The sequence below is a fragment of the Conger conger genome, chromosome 11 (assembly GCF_963514075.1).
Source record: "Conger conger chromosome 11, fConCon1.1, whole genome shotgun sequence".
In the NCBI taxonomy this organism is placed as follows: domain Eukaryota; kingdom Metazoa; phylum Chordata; class Actinopteri; order Anguilliformes; family Congridae; genus Conger; species Conger conger.
The window spans coordinates 30616328-30637587 of record NC_083770.1 but is presented as its reverse complement, the minus strand read 5'-3'; the positions used below and the strand labels follow the sequence as shown (position 1 = coordinate 30637587).

The window sequence follows — 21260 nt, the reverse complement described above, 5'->3', positions numbered from 1 at the left end:
TGGCAGAGAATACAGCAAGGATGTGTTGAATGCAGACTACTGTATAACTAAAACATAATGTGAAAAGATGTACAGTACTGTGAAAAAGTCTTAGGCACCTGTATAACATCCTGTACAGATAAGATTATTTCAAAAAATAAAACTGCATCACTTCTCTGAGATATAAAACTGCAGGACAGCATTGGCTAAGGCAATCAGCAGGGAGGTTGTTCCAAGCATGTTGGGGAACTTGCCACAGTTCTTCTGCAGACTTTGGTTGGCTCCTTGTTTCTGATCTCAGACAGCCTTCATTCATTCATTATCCTAACCCGCTTATCCTGAACAGGGTCGCAGGGGGGCTGGAGCCTATCCCAGCATACATTGGCGAAAGGCAGGAATACACACTGGACAGGTCGCCAGTCCATCGCAGGGCACACACACACCATTCACTCACACACTCATACCTACGGGCAATTTAGACTCTCCAATCAGCCTAACCTGCATGTCTTTGGACTGTGGGAGGAAACCGGGGTACCCGGAGGAAACCCACGCAAACACGGGGAGAACATGCTCCGCACAGAGAGGCCCCGGCCGACGGGGATTCGAACCCAGGACCTCCTTGCTGTGAGGCGGCAGTGCTACCCACTGCACCATCGGTGCCCGCCTCAGACAGCCTTGATCAAGTTTTTATGTAAAAAAGTAGTCAATTGCTTAAAGTAATATGTTACTTTTTAAAATTAAATACAAAAATGTCTCTGTAAAATTAAATCTTTTGGAAAATGACTATTTGGAAATCTCAAATATGTTATTTTATACTAACACACACAAAAAAATAAACCTATACACATAATAAAGTCTAGGGTGCCTTCTGCACAGTACTGTACGTGTGTGTGATGCAACACACTGAAAAACACTCCTACAGAAAAACATGAAGCACAGCTACTGTAACTGTGATGGAAGAGCAAACAGCCTACTCGTATAAAAGACCCCATCGAACCCTGCTCATATTCTCCACCCACACCCACCCTGTGGGGCTTCAATTTCCACCCAGTGATTCTCAAAAGGACACATAATCAAGTATCTTGTTGTGTCATCTTGAACCTACTCTCAAATGAACCAGAAAAAACTATAATAAATACTATTAATTGTACTGTATACTGTAGATAGGTGCCTCCACAGTCAAGTATATATACAGTAAATACCATGACAAAGGTCACATTTACTCACTATTTTTTAAATATTATATGAATTATGTATATTAGTTATTCATGTGTTGGAAAGATTGCCTCCTTCACAGGAGTGAAGCAACGAGTCGGAAGGGTTGCCGGTTGCCATGGTCTCTTACCCTGGTGGGATGGCGCCCCTGGCAGTTCCCATGGAGACGCGCTGCGTGCCGGGCCGGTTGAGGTTATTCTGTCCGTTAATGGTGAGGGCGTGGGAGGAGGGCAGGGCGGGCAGGGCGGGGGAGCGGGTGTAGCTGCCCCCGCCCGGCGTCGGCCCCACCTGCTCCGCCTTCCCGTGGCCGCCGCCCACGCTGATGTTGTTGTTGCCACCGGCACCGGAGCCCGGGGACCAGAGGGAGGTGCCGGCGAAGGTGTTGCTCTGCCGCACCATGGTGAGGGTGCCTGCCGGGGCCCCCGGGGGCCCCCCGTACACCTTGCGCCGCTGCGAGGCCAGGATGGCGTTAGAGGCGGCGCGTGTGCTGTTGACCAGGATGCACTGCTGGCAGGAGCAGGGCTGCCCCGAGCTGGCGCCCACGGGCCAGGACTGCGACTTGGGGATGGAGCCCATGATGAGCGGGTAGGCCAGGTCCATGCGCCTCCGTAGACGCCGTTTGCGCTGGCTCTGCCGGTTGGTCTGCGCCATGCCGTTGAAGTCGATGAGGTAGCAGAAGCCCAGCGAGGTCAGGTCCAGCCACGGGTGCTGCTTCTCGTAGGCGTTCTGGATGGTCACGCAGATCTCCATGTCGTAGGGCGTCCAGGAGCCACTGTCGTTCTCCCACTCCCACACCACGCCCTTCCCCGGGGCCGACGACGGCTCGTAGAAGTTCCGCTGCACCGGCCGCATGGTGCCTGGGGAGGAGGAGAGCAGGTTACTTTCAAATCTTACTGAAGATGTGTCCCATGCATTATGGGTAATGCCTTATTTGCTTCATTACACCTTTACCAACTGTACTGGAACTCTGCTATAATCCTTCTCATAAATATACAGAAACAATATGAGAAGTTTACAAGAATGTAAGACCAGAATTTGAGGTCAAATTATATGAATTAATAATTTTTTTTTGAATATTGATGTAAAAAAGAAAACCTGTAAACCTTTAAATTGTTACTAATCTACAAGAACTCTAAGAGTGTCTATAAGTGTGTAACACAAAGCATTCAATTCATAAGGTCTGATAGCTATCCCAGTGAAATAACACCATTGTTACAGTTACCAGCTGTAATATTTACATATGCATGACAACAGATATTAGTCCTCATTCTGCATTTATTAAGTTATAATACACCCTGGAGTCCAAGTTCCGGTAAAGACACGCTATTGCATCGCATACCTCATGACAAGATAGTCCCCTTTACATCAGAAGGCTATTTCTATACCCAGTAGGTACTCAAACTTCAGAAACAGAAAAACATTGCTGAGCAGTCAACATAAATATTTGCACATATACATGGACTGTAGCCTGAACAATTTTCATGTTCACCTCGGGCAAATTAAATAGAGCCAAAGAGCCAGAGAATACAAGAGGGGTGAATCCCAGTAGACGTACACATCAGCGGTATTTTAACCATGAAAAATACAGACCCGCTGGAGCTTAGATTTAATTCAACACATCTTATGGCTCAATTTCAATATGCAAATAATCTAATTTACTCTGTATGTGTCATTTATTGACAATTTATTTTTCTGCACAACATGCTGCGTGTGCTGTTGTTACAGTTAACAGGATTGTGCATGCAGAAGCATGGCCCCTACCTCCTCTCCTCCATTTTCATGACCACTTCAATCATGCTGCTGTCACCTCTAAGGTACATTCAAATACACTGCTTATTTCTTTTTTTGACAAGCCCGCATGGGGCAGAGATGGGGTTTAGCAAACTTGACAAATGAAGGAAAATGCAGACCGAACACTCCCCCCACATTCAACTGCCATTCTGCTGGCTGGACAGAACTGCAAGTTAACAAGAATTCCTCAGCCATTCCCCCCCTGGGCCTTTTAAATGTTAAACTTATTAACTGCCATTACTATAAGGCCACTTCATCTGTAGTTTGTAGGTAAATGTCAAGCCTATGGGATGAATGCCCTGTTCCGATCATTATATTATTAAGTTTTATGTTCTTATGTTGATGAGAAAAATACTGAAAAATAAAATAAATAGTTTTTTTGATTAAAAAAGTAATCTTAATGGTCATCTTAAATGATTAAAACAGATGATTGGTAACAGTCTCAAACAGATCAATCCCCAGAGCATTTTTCCTCGACTGTTGTGTTGGCGTTCTGGAGCAAGGCTCTACCGTGGAAGCCACAGAACTGGAAGAAGATGACAGCACAGGCGGATGACTAGCTTTTTAATGAGATTTTACTGATGTAACAAAACAGTTAGCAAACAACTATTGATTTTAATAATTCGCTACACAATGCACACAGGCTCAACTTATAGATTTCTTCTTTCTCACTACACTATGATCGATCGCCTGAACTGCAGTCAAGCGATACATTCCCAAGGCCAGTTACATCACACATTCAAATCACTTACAAATTCCTCTCTTCAATAATTGATACTATTGATACAATATAAACTTGTTTATTAAAACAAAGTTTAGACTTTGTTTTAGAAAGAAAACTTTTGCTAAGCGACATTAGTTTGAGGCTACATAATGCCCATTACTTTAATCAGTTTGGCACGGGTTCCTGCAGAAACAGCCCCACCCCCACTGCCTCCCCCACCCTCTAGATCAGTAGGGGGAAATTGAACTTTTCTTTAATGGTCAATTACAAAATGACTGGAATCAGTCATCCTATGTGCCTTTAGAAATGGGTAGGAATGAGTACATGAGTTGAATAACTGAAGAGCAGGTACACAGGAGTTTCTCCTGCCTGGTTCTGGGTGGTACCTCAGTCCTGCTGTGGGTGGGGGCTCCATTATAATACCATTAGGGAAGCACACACAGGAAATCAGGACAGCACACCCCATCCATCTCCCTGATGTTCAGCAGCAAGGGCATCCAGTGGCCCTGCCCTGGGACACACACTCCCCCCCTTTAATTTAACGGGTAAATGCACTCCCTCACAGGGGACGGCGGGTGATAATGGAAGGACGTGCCAAGCCGGGGTGGAGGGGGCATAATCACCCCACAGCCTCCCAGCTCTGACTCCTTGGCTCCTGAGAGGAAAACGCATCAGCACAATCCAGAGCCACGACCTTGAATCACGACCGCCACCGCCGCGTTAAAGAAGCTGGCTTCACGGCTCATTTCACACCCGGGGCCCCCCAAACACTTCCTCCTGCTCGCGCCTGGGGCCCAGAAGGGTGGGTGTGGGGTGCTGTAGCGGGCCCCCGGATCAAAGGGGACACACCGGGCTCTCCCGTGGGGCCACGCGGTGCGTGTGACCCACTGCAGATGGGGGCATGCTCAGCTCCCTCAGACAGCATCGATCCGAGCCTTTGTGCCGTCAGCCTTGTTAAATTGTGAATTAATGCCCTGCCCTTCAACGCTTAATAGCTTGTGGTTTTTTGCCAGGCTTTAGCGCACTGTCGCACAGGGCCAGGGACGGTCAGAGCTGGTGAAACACCCCTTTTAAATGCACGTCAGCGGTCTCCATCATGGGCCCGGCGCACTGCACACGGGAGGAGTCCGGGGAAGAAAGCAGGTAAAATCACAGGTTTTGTAAAGGATAAAGGGAAGCCAAATTAGGTGGTCGGCAGAGCGAATGTGTTCTGCCTTTGATATTGCTGATTACAGGAAACGTCCTCAGAAGATAAATACTCAGAGCTGTTCTTCTGTCTTACCGAAAGAACCTTGGATGGGGGCCCTCGTACTTCGGAAATTTAACACAATGGTGGTCGGCATCTGTACATTCTAAAAAAAAAAGAGTCCAAAGCTTTAATCTTTTACAAATGCTTCCAACCCCCTCGGTCCACATAATCTCCCATCAGCTCATCGCCTAAATCCACCCAGCTATCCGGTCAGTGGAGCAGGGGTGGGGCCGCAGTAGAGGTGAGGGGAAGGTCAGGGGAGAATGGGGATAACAGGACGCTCCACTCAAACACACTTATGACACCAAGTACTTCCCCCCAGCACTCTGCGCAACTGCTCCATACATTAAGAGCGCGGACCGCACGCCTTTGCCCCTTCCTGCCTCGCAGACCAGCCACCCTGCTGACACTCTCTGCGCGCCCCTCCGCCTGCTTCCTGAGCAGGAAACGCAGCAGAGCGCTCACTTCCTGTGTGACCCTCTGCTTCTTCAGCAACTCTCCCATCCTCTCCTCCTCCCACCCTTCCTCCATTTCTCCATTCCTCTAATCCCTCTGCCCGCAGATGACACCTCCAAGCTGTCTCCCCTCTCTGAAGGTCACGGGTTACCCCCCATCATGAATCATGCGTCTGTGATATAACGGCGTGTCACTTCTCCCGCCGGGAAGCAGAACTCCATTCCAGCAGCAGATTTGAAACTGCAGGGTTAGGGTTAGATTTAGGGTCATTCCTTCTCCCTCTAGCCCCCCCTCTCTGAGAAACCATCTGTCTCCAGCTGTGCTCATCACTGGATTCCCTTTGTTTTACAGCAAGCCAAGCAAGTGAGAGCCAACCGGATCCCCGGACGTCTTTTCAAAGCAGTTATAGAGAACAGCACGTCTTTTCAAATTAGTAAAAGAGAATACCATGTCTTTACAGACTACTTGTGGCACAATACTATGCATCTTCAAACTAGCATTACAGAATGTCATGTACTTTCAGCCGAGTAAAAAGAATGAATGTATTAAAGAATATGATGCCTATTCAGACTAGTATTACAGAACCCCATGCCTTCAACTATTCTCATTTTGCACAAGTAATAACGAATACCATGCCTTTTTGCCAAGGAAACAGATTCAAACAACATAAAATAGGTTGTCAGCGTTGCAATACTGAACAATGTACATGGAAATATGTACCCTGTAACCAGAGTGATGAATGCAAATGCATCCGCAATAATTCACACTGCAACTGCATTGTTTTTCTTCTTTCAGAGCCAACATCTTACAGGCCTACATGCCTACACTCCTGCCAGCCTGTCAGGTGACCAGATTTCCATGCCAACAGACCACATTTCTTCAATGTCATAGCAACCCCGGGAGAACATTGCATTCGCCTTCAGTGCTCTTCGGTGAGAATCTGATTTCTCTTGTGTTACTGCCACACGACCGAATCAACCAGGTGGCCCTGGGTTCAATCAACAGCGCACGTCTGTAATGTTAACACGTCACAGCAACAGCAAAGGATTACTGATGCACTCAGAAAGATAGGAAATGGCAGGCCAATAAAAACTGTCTCTTCCTTCCCAAACTCCATTCCTCCAGCGTGACTGACAGTGGGAGTTTTTTCTTCCGCTAACCTTTCTACCTTCAGACAGATGAGAGCATGGTGAAAAACCCAGGAAAGGGCTTTATTGCTCTACATCAGGGATTCCTAAACTCAGATCTCACCACAATCAATCCCTGAGCTATGAAATATTTTTAGTGTTTACTGAATGATTTACGCTCTTAACCCCACACTACATCAGCAATATGCAGTTGGGTCCAGAATTATTAATTAATTGGCGTAATAAACCTTAATAAAATTGTAGAAAAAAGGCTGCATGTAATAAACAACATGGATAATGATATGCATTTTATGTTCAAACATACAACATATTTATTAAGGGTACCAATAATTCTGGAGTCCACTGTATATGCACACAGTGTAACATAACTGCCTCAGATTTTCATCACAAGACTTAATCTGTCTGAACTATGGATTTCACTTTCAGCAGTGTGCTACATGCCAAATTATTATTTTTATTTTTAAAGCTGATTAAATTCAAGACTAACATGTGAAATCAATGAGCTGTAGAGTAAAACATAGAAAATTGCAACAAGCCAAATCTAAGCTACATGATTCATAAAAAAATATGGAAGAATTATTTGAGAACTTTTATGAAACTAATGACCATAAAAACCAGCATATACAGGGGGCCCCAGGACCAAGTTTGAGATAATCTGATCCCTGTCATTATTACACCAAAGGGGTGTAGATCACACCAGTCAGGGGCCTTGATCACCAAGGGATGTTGAAACCAACATCTCGCCTGAAACACAAAATTCTCTCAACACTGTCTAGACATTGTTGTGATGCAATGGGATACCAGTGTCTGAGCTGTCCGTCTACTGCACAGCTGAAAGATTTGAAAATAATGCTGATGGCTAGTAATGCGTGGACGGCACACAGCTGCACAAAAAGTGAAGGGTTAAAGAGGAAGGTTGGGTGAGCCATGAGAGAGGCAAAGGCTCTCTCCAGCTGGATGACTTCACCCAAACAAGGGTGTTTTGAGAACAGTGAAGAGGATGAGCTCTCCGCAGAGTTCACCCGCATGATCATCTCCCCCTCCATCTTTCCTGGCCAGTAGCCAACCCCAAGGGTCAGACTCTTTACTGCTTTTTTTACAGTACAGACTTGCATGAAGCAAATGCACAGAATCCAATCAGCAAATAACAAAGGGCTGCAATTACATGACATCGCTCATGACCTGCCAGTGCTTCACAGGGGGGCAGAACCTTATTACTTACCCTACTGCAACCATCTTGGTGATGCATGGTAGCCATTTTGAACCAGAAAGCACAACAAACACTGATTGGGGTTCATATGGAGGGAGAAACTCCTCAACTTCTTTTTTAACATGCAAAGCATGTCCAAGTCCCACCCTAACTTGGAATGATCAGCAGTCTGCAACTGCAGCTGTGTTCAGCTGTGAACCCCACTGCTGATACAGGAGTGGAGACATCCACGGCTCTCCTCCTGCAGACTATACAGCAGTTAAGCTTGCACAGAGCAGAGTCAGAGGAAGACCTTTCATATGCGGCTATAGCATGCAGTCCAGGGGCATCCAATCAATCAGCAAGGATTGCTAGATAGCAACCAACACTAATCCTAACCGGCAGATCCCTCCCATACTCTGGGCAAAGAAATCGCCAATTGCCCATCACCCATTGGAGCTACTGGCCTCAGTAGGCACTAGCATGGTCCGGATTCATTCCGAGATCATGAGGCTCATCCATTCACCACAGAATACTGCAGGGGTTATGGATCTGGATTTGCAATCTTAGGTCCTCAGGGTTGAATGGCACATGACATGAGACACTGATATTGTGCTGGTTACTCAACCCTACCCGCCTCCCACACACTGATAAACTATAAAATTAAAATGCAACCCAGCAGCTGGAAACTGTAACCAAATTTAAAAATAACACAGAACACAGAAATTTTTATATTTCATAATATTGAAAAGTGTAATGCATTATTATTACTTCAGCTCAATAAAGATAACCCTGGACTCACGTCGCAATATAAAAGAATGCCACCTCCTGCGGGCAGCAGTCTCAATGAGCTCTTCTTTAACCTTTAAATGTGATGAGCAGAGCCATGGGGCGCGATCACATTGCGCTTGAACGCTGTGATCGTCTCTGCCGGGGAGAATTGCCACAGTTTTCCACTCCGTGATTGACAGGGCTCTTCAATACTGCACAGACTCTTCAGAGTGCTGAGCCTATATAGAATATTTCAAAATTTCCTTGAAATACAAGGGAGTAAATGAGAGGCCGAGGTCTGTAGCACTCACTGTATTCACTGCACACATCTGGGAGGGCATTTTTCCCAGCATGCCAATAGCAACTGAAGAAATATCAGATCAATTTGTTTGGGTTGATCGTCCTCCTGAACTGATTGGGAGCCATGATGGTGTTTTCCAGTTTTCCGAAATAACCCTGTATATATTGAATATACAGGGGCGGCCTGTAGCGTAGTGGTTAAGGTAAATGACAGGGACACACAAGGTTGGTGGTTCTAATCCCGGTGTAGCCACAATAAGATTTGCACAGTCGTTGGGCCCTTGAGCAAGGCCCTTAACCCTGCATTGCTCCAGGGGAGGTCTCCAGCTTAGTCTAATCAACTGTAAGTCGCTCTGGATAAGAGCGTCTGCCAAATGCCAATAATATATATATATATATATATATATATATATATATATATATATAATATATCTGGTACTTGATCTATTCCATAACCCTGTGAGCATATCTTTCAAGGAAGCTTGGCTTTCAGCATCTGAAAAAGGTATCGGTGAAATAGGTGATGATGCAAGTCAAAATAAGCACAGAAACAAGAATGATACACACAGATCAGAACAAAAAATATAAAAACTAAAACTAAAAACAAAATAAATCTGTGCCAACAATTCATAAGAGAACACTCAGTGGTCATATGGGGGAATTGTTTGGAAAGTCCTTTTTGGTAAATGGAATTTCAAGAGCATAATTCTGAGCAAAAATCTGTACAGCAGTGACTGTCTGTGGACTTTTCCAAGCAAGAGGCAAGCTTAAGAGATATTTCCTCCATATCTCCTCCTCCCCCGATACCCTCCCCCCACCGCTCTCTCTCTCACTCCCCTTCCAAGAAGGACGAAAAGGAACCGCAGAAGGAGCAGCTGAGAATTACCTTTCGACAACGAAGGACGACAAAAGAAACACAGAGACTTTAAAGGGCGGGGCGGGCGTTGAGGAGGAGTGGAAACGTGTGAAGGTGAGATGCTGGCAAAAAGGAAAAAGTAAGAGAAAAGAGGGAAGGGGGAGAGAGGATGTCTGACTCGGACAGACTGCAGTAAAACAGTCTCTGCTGCCCGGGCCAGGCTGCCGTACGGGGGAAGCGGGGCCGGGGAGGTGGCCCCCGCTGCAGCAGCCGTGGGGAGCTGGCGTGATACGGCACGATTGTGCAGAGCTTGCACTTACCGAGGCAACAAAAAAAAGGACAAATTAAGTTACACTACCTGCCAGCTACTGCAGCAAAATTGCAACAGATTAGAGGGAAAATAACTCCCGACTTTTCTCTTTCGTGACCGTTCCGTGCCAAGGTGCTCGGGGCGGCTGCCAAACCTCCTCCTCCGCGGCCCTTGGCCTCCCTGCGCGAACACGTCACTGGCTAATCCTCCCGCATCGCGGCCCCGGCGATCCGCAGGGCTCCGGACACGATTAGCGCACGGCCCGGCAGCCACGGCGGATATGAGCGGTCGCCTCGGTAACGTGCTGCGTGCCCAGACGCTCAACCTCCCTTGAAGCCCCAGTCAGAACTCGCTGTGCAGAGCCACAAATCACCATGCTGAGTAACAGCATATCACTATGCAGACCAAGACATCAGAGTACCAGACCGCTTATCACCATGCAGAGTAACAGACCGCTTATCACCATGCAGACCAAGACATCAGAGTAACAGACCGCTTATCACCATGCAGACCAAGACATCAGAGTAACAGACCGCTTATCACCATGCAGACCAAGACATCAGAGTAACAGACCACTTATCACCATGCAGACCAAGACATCAGAGTAACAGACCGCTTATCACCATGCAGAGTAACAGACCACTTATCACCATGCAGACCAAGACATCAGAGTAACAGACCGCTTATCACCATGCAGAGTAACAGCTTATCCCCATGCTGAGTAACAGCATATCACTATGCAGCCCAAGACATCAGAGTAACAGACACAGACTTATCACCATGCAGCCTCGCACTCACCCCCCATGGTAGAGTAAGCAAAGTTCATTTATATAGCATCTCCCGCCTGGAGTGACAGCTCTCCCCATACAGCTTACACCCCCCCCCCCCCCCTCCGATTTATCTCTGTGACAGGGAAACATCTCACGTCAGCTTCCAGCCGACAAAACAAAACGCGCTTCATCATGAGTTTCTGCCCTGCTCAGCAGAAAGGGCCATATAACACACATCTGAACATGGGATGGGGGAGGAAATTAATGAATACATCAAAAGGGTAAACTAGTGACAAGCCTTCAGTCTCCTATCAAGGTAAGGCAGCTTGACTGCTTAACATGCAGTGCTGCCTGCGGGTTGGGGTTGGGTCTCCAGGGTAATTTCCCAGGGGGCTTTACACAGCGGTCCCTGGGCACTGCGCACCAAACTGTGCCAGTCATATAACTCACCGGCCCCGCTGTGGCCCGATCTCGCCAGCCCGCTCCGGTGAAACGGAAGACAGCGCAGAGCGATGCGGGCCGCTACACCGCCGGCTCCTCCTGACCACGATGCCGAGCGACTGGGAATGAACTGGCTCTGCGGATGAACTGGCTCTGCGGATGAACTGGCTCAGCGGATGAACTGGCTCAGCGGATGAACTGGCTCTGCGGATGAACAGGCTCTGCGGATGAACTGGCTCTGCGGGTTAAGCTGGCTCTGCGGATGAACTGGCTCTGGGGATGAACTGGCTCTGCGGATGAACTGGCTCTGCGGATGAACTGGCTCTGGGGATGAACTGGCTCTGCGGATGAACTGGCTCTGCGGATGAACTAACTCTGCGGATGAGAGGCGCGCTGACTGGCTGAACGGGATCAATAGCGGGGCATGAGCGGCGTGTAGCGGATTCGGTTTCAGGAGCAGGATAACGCCCGGCACAGCTTTCTCCTCGGCTCTTGGTCATTAACACGCCAAAAACGTCTGTCTTAACAAGCATTTTAGACTCGTAATGAGACTTCAAAAAAGACGTTCTCTCAAGTAGAAAATATTAGCTTGTTTTAGATTACTGTTTGGCTTGACAAGTGAAATTTGTAGTTGGTAAATCTTGAAATGAGTCAAACTGTCTCACCTCGTTTGCAAAAAAAGTACCAAAACCAGATTTTCCACCGAGATATAACACTAAAATACCGCTGTGTGGTAAATCCATCCCAGGCTAAATCACTCGAGGGAGTGTTTATAATCAACAGTAGGGTGCTGGGAGGATCACCTGTCACTGCAATACACTGCAACGGTCAAACACCCGTATCCCGGAGGGGCAGATTCTTAAGTCTCCATCTTAAATCTCCCACTAAGAGCAGCCGCAGTCACAAGGATAGCCCCCTGCTGACTGAAACCAGCCTTCTCATGAGAAATCCCAGTTTCAAAAGCTGAGACAGGGGGCACGTTCTCTCAGGCCAGCCTGTGATGTCTGAGGCTGTTAAGCTGATTACGGTTGCTGTGGATCAGTACAGAATCATTAATCCAGCTCCAGGCAAAAGAACTGCCAGCCAATCAAGTGTCTCCCCTTTAAGTGTCTCCGAAGTGTTGCCCGGGAAGATTGGGTTCTGACCCTCTGCCCCGCACCTGTATGAGAAGTCATGGATTTGCGTCCATGTTGCATTGCTTCATTGAAGAGCCAGGGACAAACAGGCAACTGAGATTTTTTTACTTTACGGAGTGCTACACCCACAGTGCTGTGCAACGAGAAGGGTATCCCAGGCAGGAAGTCAGAGCGTGTGGGCGTTGAAGGATGAGGGATTTCTCAGGCTGATTATAATTCACCTTGAAACAGTGGCAGCATCCCACCCCCCCAGAAGTGGGGTGTTTGCTGATATGCTCAATTAATTAAACTGCCGGGGAAGTGAGGCGCGGTTCCTCCAGGCGTCATCGGCGGGTCCCCTGTGATCACGCCGCTTCATTCGCCCGGTACAGCAGCGCCAGGCTGCCCGGCCTCACGTGACGGCGGTCCGGCAGGGTTTCCGTGGATACCCTGCGGCTGACCAATCAGAGCCGGCCCCCTCTGGCGCCGTGCGGCAGGGAGTTCCTGTGTGCGCGTGTAGGAGGGAGCGAGGGGGAAGGAATCCCATTAGAATTCTGCGGGCGCGCGAGCGACCGTGCTGCACACAATCAGAATAATTGATGGTCGTCCCCGGAGACAGAGCCGTGGCTTTGAGTGCTTATGGGTGCACACCCCCGGTGGCTCCTCGCCCTCCTGCATCTGCCTGCAAAGCCAATGCACCCCCCCCCCCCCCAAAAAAAAGAGGTAGGCTTGTCGCAGCAATTTCCTCTCTCCTTTCCATTCAACTCAGGAGTTGTTTAGTTTGACTAACAGGATTCCAGGGGACAGAAACACTGGGAACGGTTGTGTAGTTTCCCCAGAAGAGTAAAGTAACACTGAAAACACACACATACACACAAACACACCTCAGCTCAACTGCGATGCGCATACTAAACATTTGACCTCTCGTATCAGAAACCTAGGGACTGGTTGTGTAGTGTAGGGACTACAACTTCCACATTCCCACAGGAAAATTCTGCGACGTCCACCACGAATGACGTCTAACTTGGTTCAGCCAATCCCGTAATGGCGGGAGCAATAAACGGTCCCGTATAAGAGCAAGACACGTTCTTGGGATCTCTCTTCTGGCTCTTCTGCTTCTTCTGCCTCTTCTGCTTCTTCTCTTGGACGCACCCTTTTTGGGCATTCGCTTCAGCTCATCTGCTCCGAGACTCGGACAGAGGCTGAATGCTGCACAGCGCACTACCAGGCCTACGGACACACCCAGTTACCTCGCGGTAACTTCGTGGCCTATAGCGAGTGGAAACTGGTGTACGCGGAACGCTACATCAGTTTACTCCTGCAAAGCTCACCATCGAACAACAGCAACAAACTTTTCCACCCGGAAAAAGGACAAGCGAACATCCTTCCAGCAACCGAGTGGACCAGACGATAGCGCGCGGCTAAGACGCCCCAGCCTGCGCATCTCTCCAGGACACGCATTCACAGCACCATCGCGGCTCCTATAAGGACAGCACGTCTTTTGGATCCAATGCGTATGGACTCAGTAAGAGAACAAACATTCAGGCATAGCCAGTGTTTAGTTTAGTCTTAACTGTTTTCGTGAATCTGTGTTTCTATATTTACCATCCAACCATTGTAATGTGTTTGGTTAGCTACATATATATGTACGTGAATTGATTCGCCGTCTTTTGCGCATATATAGAGTAAAACTACGCAAGTAGTCCCTTCTCACAGCTAACCCCAACTCATTACCACACCCAGAACTCTAGCGACACGCGCGCTTGCGCGCGCCACACACACGCACACACACATACCCAACTAAATTTCCCTACTAATTCCCGTTCGTTTATCTGTTATGTGGTTGTATGTTTGTTTAATAAATATATTTTATTAAACCCCGGTGTCCGTTTTGGAATCGCATAGACATGAGAGCCGAGTTAAAGCAGTCTTTGGAAGAACTTCCAACCTTCAGGTTATCGGTATGTTCAATCATTAATATTGGTTATTTTAATTAATTGAAATACTATATTTGTGGTTGGATATTTCTGATAACAGTAATTTTATGAGACTGATTACTTTTCGCAGTTATACTGCAACACAACGTTTAACTGGCGCCCCGGTTTCGTAGAGAGTAAAATCCCTGCGTTATTTGGCGGCCCGTGCAAGGACCCTACATAATTTGGAGTCCCGTGCGAGGACCCCTACATATTTTGGTGCCCCATGTGAGGAAGACTAGCTTTGGCTCAAATTTCATGTCTTGTGACTTCATAACGAATTCCCCTTCCTAATTTGGAGCTCTGCGTGAGAAAGACGAGCTTTGGCTCATGTCACGTGACTCCAGAACGAATTCTCGGCATTCTTTCTCAGCTAAATTGCCACCAGTGCAATCTTTTGAAAATACCGCTAGATGTCACCCTTGTACCATTTTTGAAAGCCTGCATGAGCCGCTTTCTCAATATACTGCCCCCTCGTGTAACATTGTGGCATTACATTCGTAATCTTACACGGTAGTTTGTTGATTGGCATTTACCTTCCGGTATAATACGTATTATCAATAATAGTATTATTAGCCGCACTGTATTATTAATTATAATTACTTGGTCAAAGTAATTTTAATAATTAATTGAATTTTACATTTAAATCCAAATTTAATTGTAATTTCAACCAATCACATTCTGGTATTTAGGATTAATGTGATCAGCATCACAGTTCCTATTTTACGGTCTGAATATCCGCCATATGTTTGTTCATTTTGCTGTTGTTGCATTGCAGTACCGCTAGTGCAACTCGAGTCCCTGTGTGATGCTATAGCTACCTTGTACTATAGTTATAGAGAATATTCAAAGAGCGTTTTAAATTCTTTATCCTTCATCACAACTTGTATGTTGGATTGTGATATTGGGAAACAATTCATTGCCAACTGTTAGGAGCTCAAGGCCCTTGTCAAATTGTTAACTTCAAGAGTACCCTCTTAAGTTACTGATTTTAGCTTTTAGCTTTATTTGGCTTGAGATATGGAACCCATATCTATTGATGAGTACCTTTCCTTTTTAGCCCAAGGTTTAGCACCTGGCTACATAGCTTTCCTGAATCAGATGAACCTCACTGATTGTAGGAAAGAAATGTTCTCATTAATCAACGAGAAAGGTCACTCCCCCACCCAGTCAAAAGACCCAATTCTAAGTTGTCTGGTCTTGAATTTTGCCAGACAGATTAGTCTTGCTCTTCAGAGCAACAAAAACTTAGAATCAGAGATGGCATACCTCAGAGGACAACACACCAGTGTTTTACTTGAGCTTCAAACTGTTGGCAAGAAAGCAGTACAATACTTGCGTGATCTGCATTCAGCCGAATCAGATCTTTGTTCCTACAGAGAGGAATTATTTCAGTTGAAGAGTGGATGCCACAAGCTACCACATCCACTCTCTTCTGTAAGCCTGCTTTCTCAGGCTTGCCCAACTCCAGCTTCTCCTGCTTCCTCCTTACACCACAAGGCAGGGGAAGGGGGGTCACAAATTGATTCGGGTTTGTCAGATCCCGGTTCCACAACTTGCTCTGATGGACACTCGTCAGTCTCCTCAGATTGCAGTGCTGTTGACCACCCATGCAATGGTTTGCCCACCTCTTCCCTGGAGAGGGAAAGGGGGGACTCCGTCCCAACGGTGGTCCATCTCCGCAAGGGAGAAACAGTCAGGCAAGTACAGGACTGCACCTTCCATGCCCACCCCTCTCATGAGGAGGTCAGGGAACCCTCCCGTGGACACGGTAGAGGAGATCTAACGTTATTAATTGGGCACACAAAAAGCAACGCTAATCCCGCTAGCTTTCCCTTTATAACTGAGAGGATAGGTGACAGCTCTGTACAGTACACTGACAGCGACAATTCATCTTCTGCCAACCATTGTGAGAATGACAGTTTTGTAGCTCCACCCCCTAAACCAAACCGAGGACGTCGAGCTCTGCATGAAACGCATTCACATTCAAATGTGATTTCAGTCTCTCCTTCTCCAAACAGGCAGACTAGTGCAACTTCACATGGTCTTCGCTTTGAGGAGCTAGAGGCCATGGCGAAGTATGTCCACACATTTGATCCGAAGGACTCCGAATTTAACATTTAGAGTTACTTGAGAGAAGTTGACTACTGTCTCTCGGATCTGCCCAGGGCAACCGATCGAGAAAAGGTACGACTGGTATGGAAAACCTCTACCAGAAAGATCCATACATTTATGGAACAACTTCCACCACAGGTACGTTCCAGCTATCCCAAGGTTTGTGAAGCATTGGTAGCTGAGTACCTGCCACGGTTTGATCAGGCCACAGCCATGATCAAATCTGTGGAGGTTAAACATAGCCGTACAGAACGACCAAAAGACTTTTACCAACGTCTTAAACATGCTTTTTTCCAGGGCAGAAACGGACCAGGCTTAGATGAAGATCAAGCCTTCAAATCCCTTTTTGTGCACAACCTGCACCCCTGTGTCCGAACTCATGTTTCACTGTTTTCAAGGGGCCAACACTCAGCCCTTGAATTAAGAAATGAAGCCCAAATGGTCTGGGACACTTTAAGGATTGTGCCCAGGAACGAGGTATTGGAAACAGCTAAGCACGTTGTTCCAACCAAGCCTGCCGGCACTTCCCAAGTTGCCCCATTAAAATCTAATGGCTCAAAACAACGGCATGTGAGTAAGTTCCCAGTTAAGAGCCACCGTGGTCGCTTCTCACACTCTGATTCCAGCCGGAATTGGAGAGAAGACCGACCCGGTAGGCCCAAGCCTCAGAGTCACCAGCATGACTCTGATAGGGAAGATACCTTGTCTGAAGAGAGCTTCTTCAGTTCCTCTGAGGACAACTAAAGCCTCTAATCTTTGTTCAGTAGTGTGTATGCCTTGAGTAACCACTCCAAAGAGCTATCTGGTCTTGTTCAACCTCCATCAAAAGACGTTGAATAAGACTGATCTATAGCCGTGGTCTCCTCACAGGCAGACTCCCAGCTGAAGCTTTGACCACTTTCTTTTGCACACCTTTCCTACCAAAGGGGGGTGGCAAAATAAACTGGTAGTTTATAGCAGCCACTTAGATTTGCATGTAGCAGCAGCAAACGCAGATCGTAAGTAGGTACTGTAGAGTTAAATCCGACACCTGTTATAACTCGTAAACGTTCATTGCTTCTTTCTACACCTACTGAACCATCGTAAAGTATTGCATGTAGAAACTACAGTGTAATCTTTACAAGTATATTGCCACACCCCAGTGTGCCTTACTCCACCTCTTCCCCAAGCAAGACAAGACCACTTGTGAGCTTACCACATCATTTATAAATGAGACCACCTCTCCATTTCCTTCCTGATGACACAGCCATAAGGTTAAGCTTGGATACAGAAAGCTGCCCTAATTTGAAAATGCCCCCACATATTTCAGATGACAACCCTCGTCAGCAACCTGACTGTAGGGACTAGAACAATTGGTCAGTCTGAACAAGACTTCCAAAAAGGCTACAGCCTCTCCTTCCTAGACCCCTACATCATCTGAACATTTTCATGGCTGGGTCATTCCTGTTGGTGCTCCACCTTCTGGACGCCATCCAATAACTAACAAAACACCTGAACTAACAAAACGACTAACCCTTTCACCAAGGTTTCTCATGTTGTGTGACAATGTATTCACTGTTCGACCTTAGTGTTTCACATTGTTTGTATCATGTGTTTTAGACCAGTTTAGTTAATTGTTGATAAATGCCTGGATGTTTGTCAGTCAATTGTGAACTGTGTTACCGACCCAATGTACTTGACCTGTGGACTATGAACTGACTTTTGTGCTCTCGAGGAACACTGGCTTCAGCCGCATCCTGAGACCACAGGGGGGATGTAGGGACTACAACTTCCACATTCCCACAGGAAAATTCTGCGACGTCCACCACGAATGACGTCTAACTTGGTTCAGCCAATCCCGTAATGGCGGGAGCAATAAACGGTCCCGTATAAGAGCAAGACACGTTCTTGGGATCTCTCTTCTGGCTCTTCTGCTTCTTCTGCCTCTTCTGCTTCTTCTCTTGGACGCACCCTTTTTGGGCATTCGCTTCAGCTCATCTGCTCCGAGACTCGGACAGAGGCTGAATGCTGCACAGCGCACTACCAGGCCTACGGACACACCCAGTTACCTCGCGGTAACTTCGTGGCCTATAGCGAGTGGAAACTGGTGTACGCGGAACGCTACATCAGTTTACTCCTGCAAAGCTCACCATCGAACAACAGCAACAAACTTTTCCACCCGGAAAAAGGACAAGCGAACATCCTTCCAGCAACCGAGTGGACCAGACGATAGCGCGCGGCTAAGACGCCCCAGCCTGCGCATCTCTCCAGGACACGCATTCACAGCACCATCGCGGCTCCTATAAGGACAGCACGTCTTTTGGATCCAATGCGTATGGACTCAGTAAGAGAACAAACATTCAGGCATAGCCAGTGTTTAGTTTAGTCTTAACTGTTTTCGTGAATCTGTGTTTCTATATTTACCATCCAACCATTGTAATGTGTTTGGTTAGCTACATATATATGTACGTGAATTGATTCGCCGTCTTTTGCGCATATATAGAGTAAAACTACGCAAGTAGTCCCTTCTCACAGCTAACCCCAACTCATTACCACACCCAGAACTCTAGCGACACGCGCGCTTGCGCGCGCCACACACACGCACACACACATACCCAACTAAATTTCCCTACTAATTCCCGTTCGTTTATCTGTTATGTGGTTGTATGTTTGTTTAATAAATATATTTTATTAAACCCCGGTGTCCGTTTTGGAATCGCATAGACATGAGAGCCGAGTTAAAGCAGTCTTTGGAAGAACTTCCAACCTTCAGGTTATCGGTATGTTCAATCATTAATATTGGTTATTTTAATTAATTGAAATACTATATTTGTGGTTGGATATTTCTGATAACAGTAATTTTATGAGACTGATTACTTTTCGCAGTTATACTGCAACACAACGTTTAACTGGCGCCCCGGTTTCGTAGAGAGTAAAATCCCTGCGTTATTTGGCGGCCCGTGCAAGGACCCTACATAATTTGGAGTCCCGTGCGAGGACCCCTACAGTAGTTTCCCCAGTAGAGTAAAGTAAAGTAAGTAAGTAAAACACACACACACACACACACACACATCTCAACTCAACAGTGATGCACATAATCAATTTGACTGCCTGGTCAGCAAATACAGCTTCTACTGCAGCATAAATCCAACAAGCACTACTGTGAACGTTCCAGGTGTAGGGTTTGGGTCTCGGGGCTGGGCAGAGCGATCTCCATCAATAAGAAAACCACAGATGCCCCCCAGGGGGACTGAGCTGTGGCAACACACTGCGTTCAGGTTTCAGAGGAGTGTGCGGCTCTCACAACACGAAGCGCGGGGCGGAAACGAGAGCGCGAGGGGCCCCAGAGCGGGGAGCATGGCTGTGTGAGCACCGGGGGGGCAGGTGTGGGGGCCATGTGAACGGAGGCAATCAGCCAGGAGAGCACTGCTGCAGCTGGAACTCCCCCTGCCTCTCCATCACCAGCCCCAGAAGAGAGGGAGAGACAGAGAGAGAGAGATGGAGAGGGGGAGTGGAGTGATTGATAGAGAGATCTCCCTCAGCCCACAGATCTTCCACATTCCGAGTCCAAGTCTAATCAAAATCACACACACATACACACACACACACACACACACACACACACACACACAATATAAATGTTCACAGACACACATATAGTACACACTACACATATACAGTACTGTGCAAAAGTCTTAGGCACCAGTATAACATTCTGTACAGATAAGATTCTTTCAAACATAATTCAATGAAAGGTCCTAAATAAACGTACTATACATTTTACATTACATTTTACTAATTTGGCAGAATAGTTAAAAACTGAATCAAATCACAATTTTTTGTTACCACCCTTCGGCGTTAAAACTGCATCACTTCTCTGAGATATAGAACTGCAGGACAGCGTTGGCTAATACAATAAGCAGGGAGGTTGTTCCAAGCATGTTGGAGAACTTGCCACAGTTCTTCTGCAGACTTTGGTTGGCTCCTTGCTTCTGATCTCAGACAGCCTTGATCAAGTTTTTATGTAAAAAGTAGTAAATATGTTAGTAAATATGTTACAGTAATATGTTACTTTTTATGTCTCTGTAAAATTAAATCTTTTGGAAAATTAATATTTGGAAATCTCAAATGTGTTATTTTATACTAACACACACAAAAAAATTAACATATATACATACATAATAAAGTCTAGGGTGCCTAAGACTTCTGCACAGTACTGTACACATTATGCAGTAGCCATGTATACACATAGTATTATACATATGAACACCAATGTATCCATACACACGACCTCACACATGTATATGCTCAATGCATCAATACACAAACACACACATATATACATATAGGCTTATGTTTACATGTTCACATGCTCACAGACACCCACATGCACACATACCCACATAAACACACACACTCACATATCCTCATATACACATACACACACACACACACACACAATATAAACGTTCACAGAAACATATGCTTACACACACTCAAGCACACTAATAGATCCATGGATATGCACAACCACAATCAAGGCATTCTACTTTCAAAGCTGTATCTGGTCCATATGAAAAATAAAACATATGATCAAGAGAAACTTCACAAATCGAAAGGTTCCAGGGCGGACAGAACGCGGTGTGGAATGAAAGGCGTCAATGAGACAGTCGGCAGAATGGGAAGAGAAGCTGAGAAGTAAAGTGTGAAATGAGGGCCCGGCGCTCAGCTGCAATCACCAAGCCCATCTGATCACAGATGAGAGAAACATGTCCGATTTGTGAATCAGCCAATTCCACCAGCATAAGATGTCATCCACCAAAGCTGTGATTCACTTGGTTGAAAAGATGAAAGGACTGTGCGACGTGGGCAGTTT

At 46.6% G+C, this 21260-nt stretch overlaps 1 protein-coding gene across 1 annotated transcript in view; it reads right to left on the bottom strand.

Moving 5' to 3' along the window:
• Nucleotides 1-1320: 1320 nt before the first annotated feature.
• LOC133139942 (E3 ubiquitin-protein ligase DTX1-like) overlaps nucleotides 1321-21260 on the bottom strand; it is a 36446-nt gene continuing 16506 nt past the window's right edge. The window contains exon 3 of the mRNA XM_061259434.1: nucleotides 1321-2051. Within this exon, the coding sequence (XP_061115418.1) occupies nucleotides 1321-2051 (731 nt within the window). The remainder of the gene's footprint in view (nucleotides 2052-21260) is intronic.